This window comes from Anomaloglossus baeobatrachus, chromosome 1 (assembly GCF_048569485.1).
Source record: "Anomaloglossus baeobatrachus isolate aAnoBae1 chromosome 1, aAnoBae1.hap1, whole genome shotgun sequence".
Lineage (NCBI taxonomy): Eukaryota > Metazoa > Chordata > Amphibia > Anura > Aromobatidae > Anomaloglossus > Anomaloglossus baeobatrachus.
The window spans coordinates 49,087,832-49,101,582 of NC_134353.1; the positions used below are offsets into that span (position 1 = coordinate 49,087,832).

Consider the following 13,751-nt stretch of genomic DNA (forward strand, 5'->3'; position numbering starts at 1 on the left):
CTCTCGCTGAGACCCTGACCAGTGTGATGACGTCGAGGGTCTTTCCCAGCGAGCTCGCTTAGGCTGCCTGGGACTGTCGTCCGAGTCAGAGCCTTCAGCCTGTGATGCCTGAGACCCCCTTGTAGCCTGGACTAGTTCCAACTGAGGGGGACCGGGGAACATTGCATCAACAGTGTCCATGGTCTGAGTGACCGGCCTGGACTGCAAAGTTTCAAGAATTTTTGTCATAGTCACAGACATCTTGTCAGCAAAAACTGCAAACTCTGTCCCCGTTACTGGGGCAGGGTTCACAGGCGTCTCTGCCTGGGCCACTACCACCATACACTCCGGCTGATGAAGTGGCACAGGGACCGAACATTGCACACAATGGGGGTCAGTGGAACCTGCCGGTAGATCAGCCCCACATGCGGTACAATCAGCATATAAAGCCTGTGCCTTGGCACCCTTGCTTTTTGCGGATGACATGCTGTTGTCTCCTCAGAGCAATGGGGTATAAGCCAAGAAGCGACCGTACAGTGCAATATATATAGGTACAGACAAAAAGTACACTAAAAAACACTGTGGCACTAGTGGGGTCAGCACTTTTGTGCTGCTTACCGCCCGCTTAACAGCGGGTGTGTGATCGCCAGAATCCCTTGTCTGGGTCTCCCAGGGCTATGTCCGTTCTCCAGCTCAGACTGCATGCAGGAATGGCTGCCAGCGTCCTGTGAAGAGGGGCGGGCCGTGGGCGTGCTGCAGACAAGAGCGGGAAACTGGCGTCCCACTGTGCCGAGTGAGAGGGCTGGAGTATGTAAATAAGACTCCAGCCCTCGGCGCTGACTGATTGTACAGCGTCTCTCCCCTTCCGTGATTGACAGGGTTGGGGGCGGGAACGAAACGGAGCTAGGCCGCAAAAGCCGGGGACTAGATTTATGAGCGCTGCCGTCGTAAAAGCACGGTCAGCGCGAGTCCCCGGCGCACTACAAGTCTCAGCCGCGCCGCCGCTCCAGGGGCGGTCGGCACGGTAGTTCCCAACACAGAAAGTCACTCAGCTAAGCTGTAGTGAATAAGACCCAGGCGCGCAGCGCTACTGTCCCCGGCGCACTAGCACACCCAGCAACTCTGGCGTGTGTCTGTGCCTGTCTGTACGGGGACACAGAGTACCTGAATGTTGCAGGGCCTTGTCCCTGACGGTACTCAGCTCCGTATCCAGCAGGATCTCCGGGTCTGTGGATGGAGCCCGGCCTCAGAGTCTGGAGGCCGGTAAGATCCCACTTCCCCAGAGCCCTTCAGGGGGATGGGGAAGGAAAGCAGCATGTGGGCTCCAGCCTCCGTACCCGCAATGGGTACCTCAACCTTAACAAACACCGCCGACACAGAGTGGGGTGAGAAGGGAGCATGCTGGGGGCCCTAGTATGGGCCCTCTTTTCTTCCATCCGACATAGTCAGCAGCTGCTGCTGACTAAACAGTGGAGCTATGCGTGGATGTCTGACCTCCTTCGCACAAAGCTTGAAAACTGAGCAGCCCGTGATCCCACGGGGGGTGTATAGCCAGAAGGGGAGGGGCCTTACACTTTTTAGTGTAATGCTTTGTGTGGCCTCCGGAGGCAGTAGCTATACACCCAATCGTCTGGGTCTCCCAATGGAGCGCCGAAGAAATCTACTGAAAGAATTTTCTTAAGAAAAAAACGCAGTGTGCGCACAGCTAAGTTTTTTTGCCATAGGTTTGGCTGGGGAATGTCTGCAGAAAGGTCACAAGAATTTCTCAAGAAATTTCTGCAGCAAAAACGCACCAAAAACGCAGGTAAAAAACGCAGTGTGTGAACATAGCCTCAGACCATGTACGGAAGAAAAAAAAAAATGTTGCATCGTTATCCTGCCTAGGTGATTAATACAGTAACAGATTCTTACAGTTAGATAGACCTATTTCTGTATTTTAGTAAAGCCTTATAAGTCCCAAACAAAATGTTGACTGCTGAGCAAACAGAACTTTTAACGATTGGCATAAGTCAATGTGGTAGGACCAGTTCGTGCAGTGGCACTTCACCCTGCTTTAGGAACTGTATTCCCGCCCCACTGGATGGGAGCAATGTCCTCCCCAGTGGCCGCGCCATGTCTGGAACGGCTCCTCCATGATTTCTTGGCCAGGTGCAGTGAAGCCGGGTGATGCCATTAACACCTGTGAACTAGCCCTACCAAATACAACACTTGTCTTATGCTAATTAACAGTTATTTTGGGGCAGAAATTAACATTTGTTTGAAACAAGAATTATTTTATGAAAATGCAGAAAAAGGCCCATGTAACCTAATGGTGGTGGTTACTTTTAAAGGGGGCTATTGGCTTGGGATAGTCTTAGCTTTGTAGAAGAGCTCCTTCCTAATAACCGGTTCACACACTGCCTCCCTGCTTTGATTTGTGGGGAAACAGCAAGTGTTCAATTTCCCTGCAGCACCTCCGCAGGAGAGATGAGGTATTACACAGAGACCATTCAAATGACTGAGTAGATTGTGCGCTGCCGATGGAGAAACACTGACCAAAACTATTAGGCCTAAGAGACACGGCATGAAAATCGGAGCGAGTGGAGTGCAATAAAACATTGCATCCCACTCGGACGAATATTAGCCTGTGTGTCAGCACCCACGAGCGATTATTTTCTCAGCCCTAATCGGACAGAGAAAACAAATCGCAGCATGCTGTGACTAATGTGTTCCTGGTTTCTCTCGCACCCATTCAAGTCTATTGGGGGGGGGGGGGGGGAAATCGCACTGCACTCACAGACACCAGTGTACCGCGAGTGCAGGGTGAGAATGGCAATAGCCGGCTACGGAGGGGAAACAGAGATAAATCCCTCCCTCCCCTCCTCAGCGCTGATCGCACCTCAGTCGCACTGACACTCGCAAGACACTTGGCTCCCGCTGTGCTGCTAGCTTGAGCCGAGTGTCATGCGAGGATCTTATTAGTCCCCGTTTGGCCCCGGCCTTTACGCAATATTTTTCTAAATTGGGGAATCTTAATATCCAATCAGACTCTGGGATTCTCTCTGAATCGGATAATGGGGTCCATTGATCCCTGTTCCAAATATTGAGGTAACGGCAGAGAGAGGAGAGCGCCCTCCCTCCATTGTGCTGCTGATCATTTTTTTTGGGGGGGGGCTAGGAGGTATATGTCTGAATTCGAGACACCTCTTTAAAGACTAAGCTTCGGTCTCCAGCTCTTCATTGTAAATGTACCCAGCATGCTCTGCGGCTGCTCCGAGCGAACGTGTCCTCTCTGAGCATCCAGAAAACGTATATGTGCTGTAATATTACAGCCAGAGGCTCAGGAGCCCAGCCTAATTCATCTTTTTACTGCCCGGATTTGCACTGAATATATATGAGGGTGATAATCGATGTCTGCAGAGGAAGGCCTGGTGCGTAGCGGGCGGCTGTGCGGTAAATAATGTCCCCCATAAATGACCGCCATACCTCTTGTTTATGCCCATTGTATAGTAAAATAAAATAAAAACAGTGAGGAGGAGAAGAAGAAGAGCCGGCTGCTGAGAGCGGACAGAATATGGTCATAAAGAGGACCTTCCCTCCAGGTGAAGAACCTCTGCACATTAAGAACTCTTCCCAGCCGGCCAGAAATATACCCGAGAACATCTCTGCAGACGAGCATGGAAGCAATATAAAGGGGGACCCCGCTATGACAGCAGATTTACAGAATTCCTCTTTTATCCAGATAAAAGGTTTCATATTTTTACGAATATTTTGCTCCATTAAGCGGATATTGACTTAACTGGAGTTGAGCGAGTACCTAACTATTCGTAGTCGTTATACTCATAACGAGTACTGTCTAATACTCACGTATTCATTCCGAATAACGTGTGCAATGCAAGTCAATGGGAAATAGTCGTAATGTAACGAGTGACCCCAATTCAGCACTATTCACTACTCACACGAATAGTACGACAATCGGGTTACTCATTAAATTGCGAGTTTTCCCCATTGCACACGCTATTCGGAAGGAATCCGCGAGTATTAGACAGTACTCGTTATGAGTATAGCGAGTACCAATACTTACTGGTTCAACTCTTTTTTTTTTTTTTTTAGCCCCTTTGGTGCCAAAGATATGGTGCCATAAATGCTGCCATGTTGTTGGGGAGGGGGGCACAAGATATCAGAGAGTCTTGGCGGCAGGCAGAAATAGATCCGGTCGCACTCTTTATCTGAGGTTACACCCGTAGGACCAGACCGGAAGTCCATCTAATGTGCATGGAGGCCTCGTGACAAAGGACGGAGAAGAGGAGTCTAAGCCGCTGACCAACGGTCTAATACGCTCCAACATGCTCAGCCAAAACTAGCATGCACGTCTACGGGGGAGGCAAATGGTGGTCGATCGGTTGCCTTTTTTAGGCCAACAACTTTTAAAGTTGGAAAGACGGACTCTGCCCTCCCTCCCAATACAGGACCCGGCAGTCCTCTCTTACTTATAAGCGGTTACATCTTCATGGCTTGTAGTACATCATGCGGCTTACTGAGATCTATAGGGGTTTTTTTTTCCTATTTCAGATATTCAAAAGAAGTCTGCCTCCCTTCCTTGTGATATGTGGGGCCCAATTTCTATTTATTTCTTTTTTGTCACTATCAGGGAAAAAAAAAAAAAGTTAAAAAAAAAACCCACTTAGATAAAATGTCTCACTCTTTCAATCAGGCCTTTGCTCACACAACCGTATTGTTACGAAAAGAAGAAGGAAGAAGAAAAAGAAGGAAGAAGAAAAAGAAGGAAGAAGAAAAAGAAGGAAGAAGAAAAAGAAGGAAGAAGAAAAAGAAGGAAGAAGAAAAAGAAGGAAGAAGAAAAAGAAGGAAGAAGAAAAAGAAGGAAGAAGAAAAAGAAGGAAGAAGAAAAAGAAGGAAGAAGAAAAAGAAGGAAGAAGAAAAAGAAGGAAGAAGAAAAAGAAGGAAGAAGAAAAAGAAGGAAGAAGAAAAAGAAGGAAGAAGAAAAAGAAGGAAGAAGAAAAAGAAGGAAGAAGGAAGAAGAAAAAGAAGGAAGAAGAAGGAAGAAAGAAGAAGGAAGAAGGAAGAAGAAGGAAGAAGAAAGAAAAGAAGATTATTATTATATTATCAACAACAACAACAACAACAACAACAACAACAACAACAACAACAACAACAACAACAACAGTATAAAAACTGATTTTATATGAACCGATGTAAGTCTATTGGGCTGCTTAGATGAATGTTTTGATAAAGACCAAATGCCTGCATGGAAAAAAAATAACTTAAAAAAAAGCTTATAGCATGCAGTATTCTGATCTGTATTTTGGAAGTCAAAGTGTGAAAAAAAAAAAACAAACAAAAAAACCCATGATTTCCGTATGGCTCGGCTGTCCTGCGTCAGATCTTTATAGAATTTTGATCTTGTAAGTTTTAGTATTTGCCTCACAGAAGACAATACAAATGAAGAATTGGCTATTTTTTTTTTCCCTGAATGAAAATTGACAATTTGTGGGAACTTCACAAAACAATTATTTTTACATCTTGGAGGTAGAAGCCGCAGTTCAGAGTAATTGTTTTTTTTAACTTTAGTTTAATTTTTTTTTTTTTTTTTTTACATATTGAGCCCCCACCCTCCAGAAGATCCTAAAAAAAAAAAAAAAAAATCGTTGGGAGACTTTTACCTAACATATATTTTTAGTGTTGTGAAATTTCCTGCATTTAGATTAGTCACAGTTACAGGGATAATTTGCCTCCGGCAGAGCCGGTGTGCCATCACCCGGCAGCTTCTGTTCCCTTCCAGCGCTGTTAGTAGTTATTATACTGTATACCCAGAGCTGGCTCCACGCTGTGTATACAGAGGTGATAAACCATCTGTCTTCTCTAAGGGAAGTCTGTCCGGCTCCCTGCAGCTTCTGCTCCAAACAGACCTTTGTGGAGTCCTATGAAGACCGGCACATTGCACAATGATGAGGAAGTGATTGCACTGTTTTTTTGTGACAGTGGAATCACTTCCCATTGAGTCATGTCGACTATATAGCGGTGTAACTACATACAGGTTCATATAGTGGACTTGTAGAGCGGCATATTCAGTAGCGCTGTACACAGGCTGCCATAGATCACATCTACGTTGGTCACAGTTCAGACACCACTACAAATAATCCTTGCTGGCTATTTACTCACCGATCCTCCCCTTCTTATGGATGTGCCCTGGCATGATACCAATTTTACATTCCCCAGGCTAGAAAACAAAGAAAAGAAAACACAAAGCACAAAATTAAAAATGTTTTATACTCTGACAGTAAATGACAGAAGAAAAACACACACATAGCAAATAAAAAAAATAAAGTCACAATGAGCAAGATAGATGGAATATTTATATATATATATATATATATATATATATATATATATATATATATATATATATATATATATATATATATATATATATATATATACATACACACATACATACATACATACACACACACACACACACACACACACACACACACACACACAAACCTCGCTTAACGAGTAAACCTGTTAACGAGTATTTCGCCTAACGAGCAAAGCTTTCTGTAAATTTGTAACTCTGTTTAGGAGAAAGCATTGCTGTACGAGCAAAATACTCACCGCACACACTTCCGGTTCCGTACATCCAACGTGCTGTCCCACATTTGTGTGTGTGTGCTCTGACACACACACACACACACACACACACATATACATACATACATACATACATACATACATACATACATACATACATATAGTGAGATACACACAAAAAACATTGCAGGCCACGCTTGCTTCCCGGGCTGACTGGCCATTCGGCTCATGCCCTGGTGCCACTACTCTGAATGAAGGCTGCATCCTCAGACCCGCAGCGATCACCCACACAATATATTCCACAGTGTTCCCCCAGTGACTCACATTGATGACTCCGGGACAGTTTGGGCCGATTAGCCGGGTGGTGGGCTGGCGGAGGAGTCGGTGTTTCACCCGTACCATGTCTTGCTGGGGGATTCCTTCAGTGATGCACACAACCAGCGGCATCTCCGCATCGATAGATTCATGGATAGCAGCGGCAGCGAAGGGCGGAGGTACGTAAATAACAGAGGCGGTGGCACCGGTGGCGGCTTTTGCCTGAAACACAAATGAAGGGAATTTTGTTTACTTACCGTAAATTCCTTTTCTTCTAGCTCCAATTGGGAGACCCAGACAATTGGGTGTATAGGCTATGCCTCCGGAGGCCACACAAAGTATTACACTAAAAGTGTAAGGCCCCTCCCCTTCTGCCTATACACCCCCCGTGCTCCCACGGGCTCCTCAGTTTTGGTGCAAAAGCAAGAAGGAGGAAAAAATTATAAACTGGTTTAAAGTAAATTCAATCCGAAGGAATATCGGAGAACTGAAACCATTCAACATGAACAACATGTGTACACAAAAAAACAGGGGCGGGTGCTGGGTCTCCCAATTGGAGCTAGAAGAAAAGGAATTTACGGTAAGTAAACAAAATTCCCTTCTTCTTTGTCGCTCCATTGGGAGACCCAGACAATTGGGACGTCCAAAAGCAGTCCCTGGGTGGGTAAAATAACACCTCGTAATAGAGCCGTAAAACGGCCCCTTCCTACAGGTGGGCAACCGCCGGCTGAAGGACTCGTCTACCTAGGCTGGCATCCGCCGAAGCATAGGTATGCACCTGATAGTGTTTCGTGAAAGTGTGCAGGCTCGACCAGGTAGCCGCCTGACACACCTGCTGAGCCGTAGCCTGGTGCCTCAAAGCCCAGGACGCACCCACGGCTCTGGTAGAATGGGCCTTCAGCCCTGATGGAACCGGAAGCCCAGCAGAACGGTAAGCTTCGAGAATTGGTTCCTTGATCCACCGAGCCAGGGTGGATTTGGAAGCATGTGTCCCTTTACGCTGGCCAGCGACAAGGACAAAGAGTGCATCCGAGCGGCGCAGGGGCGCCGTACGAGAAATGTAGACTGAGTGCTCTCACCAGATCTAACAAGTGCAAATCCTTTTCACATTGGTGAACTGGATGAGGACAAAAAGAAGGTAAGGAGATATCCTGATTGAGATGAAAGGGGGATACCACCTTAGGGAGAAATTCCGGAACCGGACGTAGAACCACCTTGTCCTGGTGAAACACCAGGAAAGGGGCTTTGCATGACAACGCTGCTAGTTCAGACACTCTCCGAAGAGAAGTGACTGCTACTAGAAAAACCACTTTCTGCGAAAGGCGTGAGAGAGGAATCTCTCTCATTGGCTCGAATGGTGGTTTCTGAAGAACCATCAGCACCCTGTTCAGATCCCAGGGTTCTAAAGGCCGCTTGTAAGGAGGAACGATGTGACAAACCCCCTGCAGGAAAGTGCGTACCTGTGGAAGCCTGGCTAGGCGCTTCTGGAAAAACACAGAGAGCGCTGAGACTTGTCCCTTAAGGGAGCCGAGCGACAAACCCTTTTCCAGTCCAGATTGAAGGAAGGACAGAAAAGTGGGCAAGGCAAAAGGCCAGGCAGAAAGACCCTGAGCAGAGCACCACGACAGGAAAATTTTCCACGTCCTGTGGTAGATCTTGGCGGACGTTGGTTTCCTAGCCTGTCTCATAGTGGCAATGACCTCTTGAGATAATCCTGAAGACGCTAGGATCCAGGACTCAATGGCCACACAGTCAGGTTGAGGGCCGCAGAATTCAGATGGAAAAACGGCCCTTGAGATAGCAAGTCTGGTCGGTCTGGTAGTGCCCACGGTTGTCCGACCGTGAGATGCCACAGATCCGGGTACCACGACCTCCTCGGCCAGTCTGGAGCGACGAGGATGACGCGGCGGCAGTCGGCCCTGATCTTGCGTAACACTCTGGGCAACAGTGCCAGCGGAGGAAACACATAAGGGAGCTGAAACTGCGACCAATCCTGAACTAATGCGTCTGCCGCCAGAGCTCTGGGATCTTGAGACCGTGCCATGAACATCGGTACCTTGTTGTTGTGCCGGGACGCCATGAGGTCGACGTCCGGCACCCCCCAGCGGCAACAGATCTCCTGAAACACGTCCGTGTGAAGGGGCCATTCCCCTGCGTCCATGCTCTGGCGACTGAGATAATCTGCTTCCCAGTTTTCCACGCCTGGGATGTGAACTGCAGAGATGGTGGAGGCCGTGGCTTCCACCCACATCAAAATCCGCCGGACTTCCTGGAAGGCTTGCCGACTGCGTGTGCCGCCTTGGTGGTTGATGTATGCCACCGCTGTGGAATTGTCCGACTGAATTCGGATCTGCTTGCCTTCCAGCCACTGCTGGAACGCCTTCAGGGCAAGATACACTGCCCTGATCTCCAGGACATTGATCTGGAGTGAGGACTCTTGCTGAGTCCACGTACCCTGAGCCCTGTGGTGGAGAAAAACCGCTCCCCACCCTGACAGACTCGCGTCCGTCGTGACCACCTCCCAGGATGGGGGTAGGAAGGATTTCCCCTTCGATAATGAAGTTGGAAGAAGCCACCACCGAAGGGAAGCTTTGGTCGCCTGAGAGAGGGAGACGGTCCTGTCGAGGGACGTCGGCTTCCTGTCCCATTTGCGTAGGATGTCCCATTGAAGAGGACGCAGGTGAAACTGCGCGAAAGGGACTGCCTCCATTGCTGCCACCATCTTCCCCAGGAAGTGCATGAGGCGCCTCAAGGGGTGTGACTGGCCTTGAAGGAGAGATTGTATCCCTTTCTGTAGTGACTGCTGCTTGATCAGCGGAAGCTTCACTATCGCTGAGAGGGTATGAAACTCCATGCCAAGATATGTCAGCGATTGGGCCGGTGTCAGATTTGACTTCGGAAAATTGATGATCCACCCGAAACTCTGGAGAGTCTCCAGAGTAGCGTCGAGGCTGCGTTGGCATGCTTCTTGAGAGGGTGCCTTGATCAGCAGATCGTCCAAGTACGGGATCACCGAGTGACCCTGAGAGTGTAGGACCGCTACTACAGTAGCCATAACCTTGGTAAAAACCCGTGGGGCTGTTGCCAGGCCGAACGGCAGTGCCACGAACTGCAGGTGTTCGTTTCCTATGGCGAAGCGCAGGAAGCGCTGGAAGCGCTGGTGCTCCGGAGCAATCGGTACGTGGAGATAAGCATCTTTGATATCGATCATGCAAGGAAATCTCCTTGGGACATTGAGGCGATGACGGAGCGGAGGGATTCCATCCGGAACCGCCTGGTTTTCACATGTTTGTTGAGCAGTTTTAGGTCCAGAACAGGACGGAAAGACCCGTCCTTCTTTGGGACCACAAACAAGTTGGAGTAAAAACCGTGGCCCTGTTGCTGAAGAGGAACGGGGATCACCACTCCTTCTGCCTTCAGAGTGCGCAGCGCCTGCAGAAGAGCCTCGGCTCGCTCGGGAGGCGGGGATGACCTGAAGAATCGAGTCGGGGGACGAGAGGTGAACTCTATCTTGTAACCGTGAGACAGAATGTCTCTCACCCAGCGGTCTTTTATTCGTGGCAGCCAGGTGTCGCAAAAGTGGGAGAGCCTGCCACCGACCGAGGATGCGGATTGAGGAGGTCGAAAGTCATGAGGAAGCCGCTTTGTTAGCTGCCCCTCCGGTGGTCTTTTTAGGACGTGACTTAGACCGCCATGCATCAGAGTTCCTTTGCTCTTTCTGAGGCCTTTTGGACGAGGAGAATTGGGACCTGCCCGCGCCCCGAAAGGACCGAAACCTCGACTGCCCTCTCCTCTGTTGGGGTATGTTCGGTTTGGGCTGGGGTAAGGATGTATCCTTTCCCTTGGATTGTTTGATGATTTCATCCAAACGCTCGCCAAACAATCTGTCGCCAGAAATTGGCAAACTGGTTAAGCGCTTTTTGGAAGCAGAATCTGCCTTCCATTCCCGTAGCCACAATGCCCTGCGAAGTACCACCGAATTGGCGGCTGCAACCGCCGTCCGGCTCGCAGAGTCCAGGACAGCATTAATAGCGTAAGACACAAATGCCGAGGTCTGAGTGGTAATGGACGCCACTTGTGGCGCGGACGTGCATGTGGCTTTTTCAATTTGCGCTTGACCTGCTGAGATAGCTTGTAGCGCCCATACGGCTGCGAATGCTGGGGCAAAAGAAGCGCCGATAGCTTCATAGATGGATTTCAACCAGAGCTCCATCTGCCTGTCAGTGGCATCTTTGAGTGAAGCCCCATCTTCCACTGCAAGTATGGATCTAGCCGCCAGTCTGGAGATTGGAGGATCCACTTTGGGACACTGAGTCCAACTTTTAACCACGTCAGGGGGAAAAGGATAACGTGTATCCTTAAGACGCTTAGAAAAACGCTTATCTGGACAAACATGGTGATTCTGGACTGCCTCTCTGAAATCAGAGTGGTCCAGAAACATACTCTGTGTACGCTTGGGGAACCTGAAACGGAATTTCTCCTGCTGAGAAACCGACTCCTCTGCCGGAGGAGCAGAGGGAGAAATATCCAGCATTTGATTGATGGACGCAATAAGATCGTTCACTATGGCGTCCCCGTCTGGAGTATTAAGATTGAGAGCGCCCTCAGGATCAGAATCCTGATCAGCTACCTCCGCTTCATCAACCCGAGATTCCCCTCGCTGAGACCCTGAACAATATGATGATGTCGAGGGAAAATCTAAGCGAGCTCGCTTAGTCGGTCTGGGGCTGGGGTCTGTGTCAGAACCCTCAGCCTGGGATCAATGAGATACCCCGGGAGGACATTGTTGGTCCAACTGAGGGGGGACAGGGAACAAAGATTCAACAGAGTCCTGTGCTGAGATATCGGCCTGGACTGCAAAGCTTCTAGTATCTTAGCCATAGTCTCAGAGAGTTTTGCAAACTCTGTCCCCGTCACCTGGACATTGTCAGCAGGTGGCTCCCCCTGGGCCCCTCTTAGCAGAGGCTCTGGCTGAGTAAGTGTCACAGGGCCCGAGCACTGTACACAATGAGGGTCAGTGGAACCTGCCGGTAGCGGGGTCGTACATGCGGCGCAGGCAGCATAATAAGCCTGTGTTTTGGCACCCCTGCCTTTTGTGGGCGCCATGCTATTATCTTCCCTGAGCAACACAATAGGGTATATAGCCAGAAATCAACTGTGCACCATACAGTGTAAAGTATATACCATAAACATATACTGTATAGTTACACTACTGCACAATGGGGCTAGCACCCCAGGTGCTGCTTACCACCCGCTTAAAGCGGTTGTGAGGCCACCCAAGTCCCTGCCTGGGTCTCCCAGACTTTGTCCCCCTCTGCTGCGTCCGAGGAGCTGACAGGAATGGCTGCCGGCGTCCTGAGGAGAGGAGGGAGTCGTGGGCGTGGCCCAGAAAGTGCGGGAACTGGAGCCGCACTGTGCACAGCGAGAGGGGTGGAGTATGCAAAGCATGCTCCAGCCCTCAGTGCTGCTCGTTCTGTGCAGCTTCCCGCCCTTCCCCTGCCTGTCAGGGCTGAGGGCGGGAGGAAAAGAGACTAGGCCGCAAAAAGCCGGGGACTCGAGTAATAAGCGCGGCCGCCGTATAAGCGCGGAAGTCCCCGGCGCACTACAAGTCCCAGCCGCGCCGCAGTGTTTCCGTGGCAGCGGCGGTCAGCTCGGCAGTCCCTATACATAAACACACTCAGCAACGCTGAGTGTGTAATGGCACATTTTAACCCGGTCAGCGCCGCGGTCCCCGGTGCACTAGCACACCCAGCAAGGCTGAAGTGTTGCTGTGCGCGGTCCCCACAGGGATACAGAGTACCTCCACGTAGCAGGGCCATGTCCCTGAACGGTACCCGGCTCCTATCCAGCAGGCTCCACAGGAGTTGTGGATGAAGCACGGTCTCAGTGCCTGGAGACCGATAGGATCCCACTTCACCCAGAGCCCTGAGGGGGATGGGGAAGGAAAAACAGCATGTGGGCTCCAGCCTCCGTACCCGCAATGGATACCTCAACCTTAACAACACCGCCGACAAGAGTGGGGTGAGAAGGGAGCATGCTGGGGGCCCTATATGGGCCCACTTTTCTTCCATCCGACATAGTCAGCAGCTGCTGCTGACCAATCTGTGGAGCTGTGCGTGCATGTCTGCCTCCTTCGCACAAAGCATAAAAACTGAGGAGCCCGTGGGAGCACGGGGGGTGTATGGGCAGAAGGGGAGGGGCTTTACACTTTTAGTGTAATACTTTGTGCGGCCTCCGGAGGCATAGCCAATACACCCAATTGTCTGGGTCTCCCAATGGAGCGACAAAGAAAAGATGATAATTACTAATATTTCATTAGTTGTAGGATTTGCAGGCGAGGTGCTCACATAAGACCTAGGTTCAGTTACGGCATCACTGATTCTTTATGTGTTGGAGCGGATTGCTTAATGCTCAGGATGTCTCGGGTTATTGTTACTTCATTTTTTTTATATCTAGAAAAACCCTCAGGTGTCCACCGCTGCTCCCAGTGTCTGTAATGGTCTTCAGCTCTGAGGCAAAATTGACAGAGCTGCAGACAATCACTGAGCTCAGTGACTCTGAGCCACCAACTCGCCAATTGGCTTCAGTGCTGTCAACAATGGCATCAGCGCTACAGACAAAAAGCAAACACAGGAAGCCGTGATGGACACCCCGGTAAGAAGCAGTAAAAGGAAAGGCTTTTTTTTTTGTTAGAAATAAATAATAAAAAATAAAAATAAAAACACAACCTAAACAAACTCCATATGTAGAAAGGAGTGCCCTGAGCACTCTAGGGCAGAAGGGTTCAGGTTCCATGCCCTGGCGGTCTAGGGCAGAAGGGTTCAGGTTTTATTCCCTGGCGGTCTAGGATAGAAGGGTTCAGGGTT

General features: G+C 49.5%; 1 protein-coding gene across 1 annotated transcript in view; it reads right to left on the reverse strand.

Moving 5' to 3' along the window:
- Nucleotides 1-13,751, reverse strand: part of SUCLG1 (succinate-CoA ligase GDP/ADP-forming subunit alpha) — an 85,610-nt gene that overhangs the window by 48,516 nt on the left and 23,343 nt on the right. Inside the window, 2 exon segments of the mRNA XM_075332607.1 lie at nt 6,139-6,196; nt 6,895-7,107. Of these exon segments, the coding sequence (XP_075188722.1) occupies nt 6,139-6,196; nt 6,895-7,107 (271 nt within the window).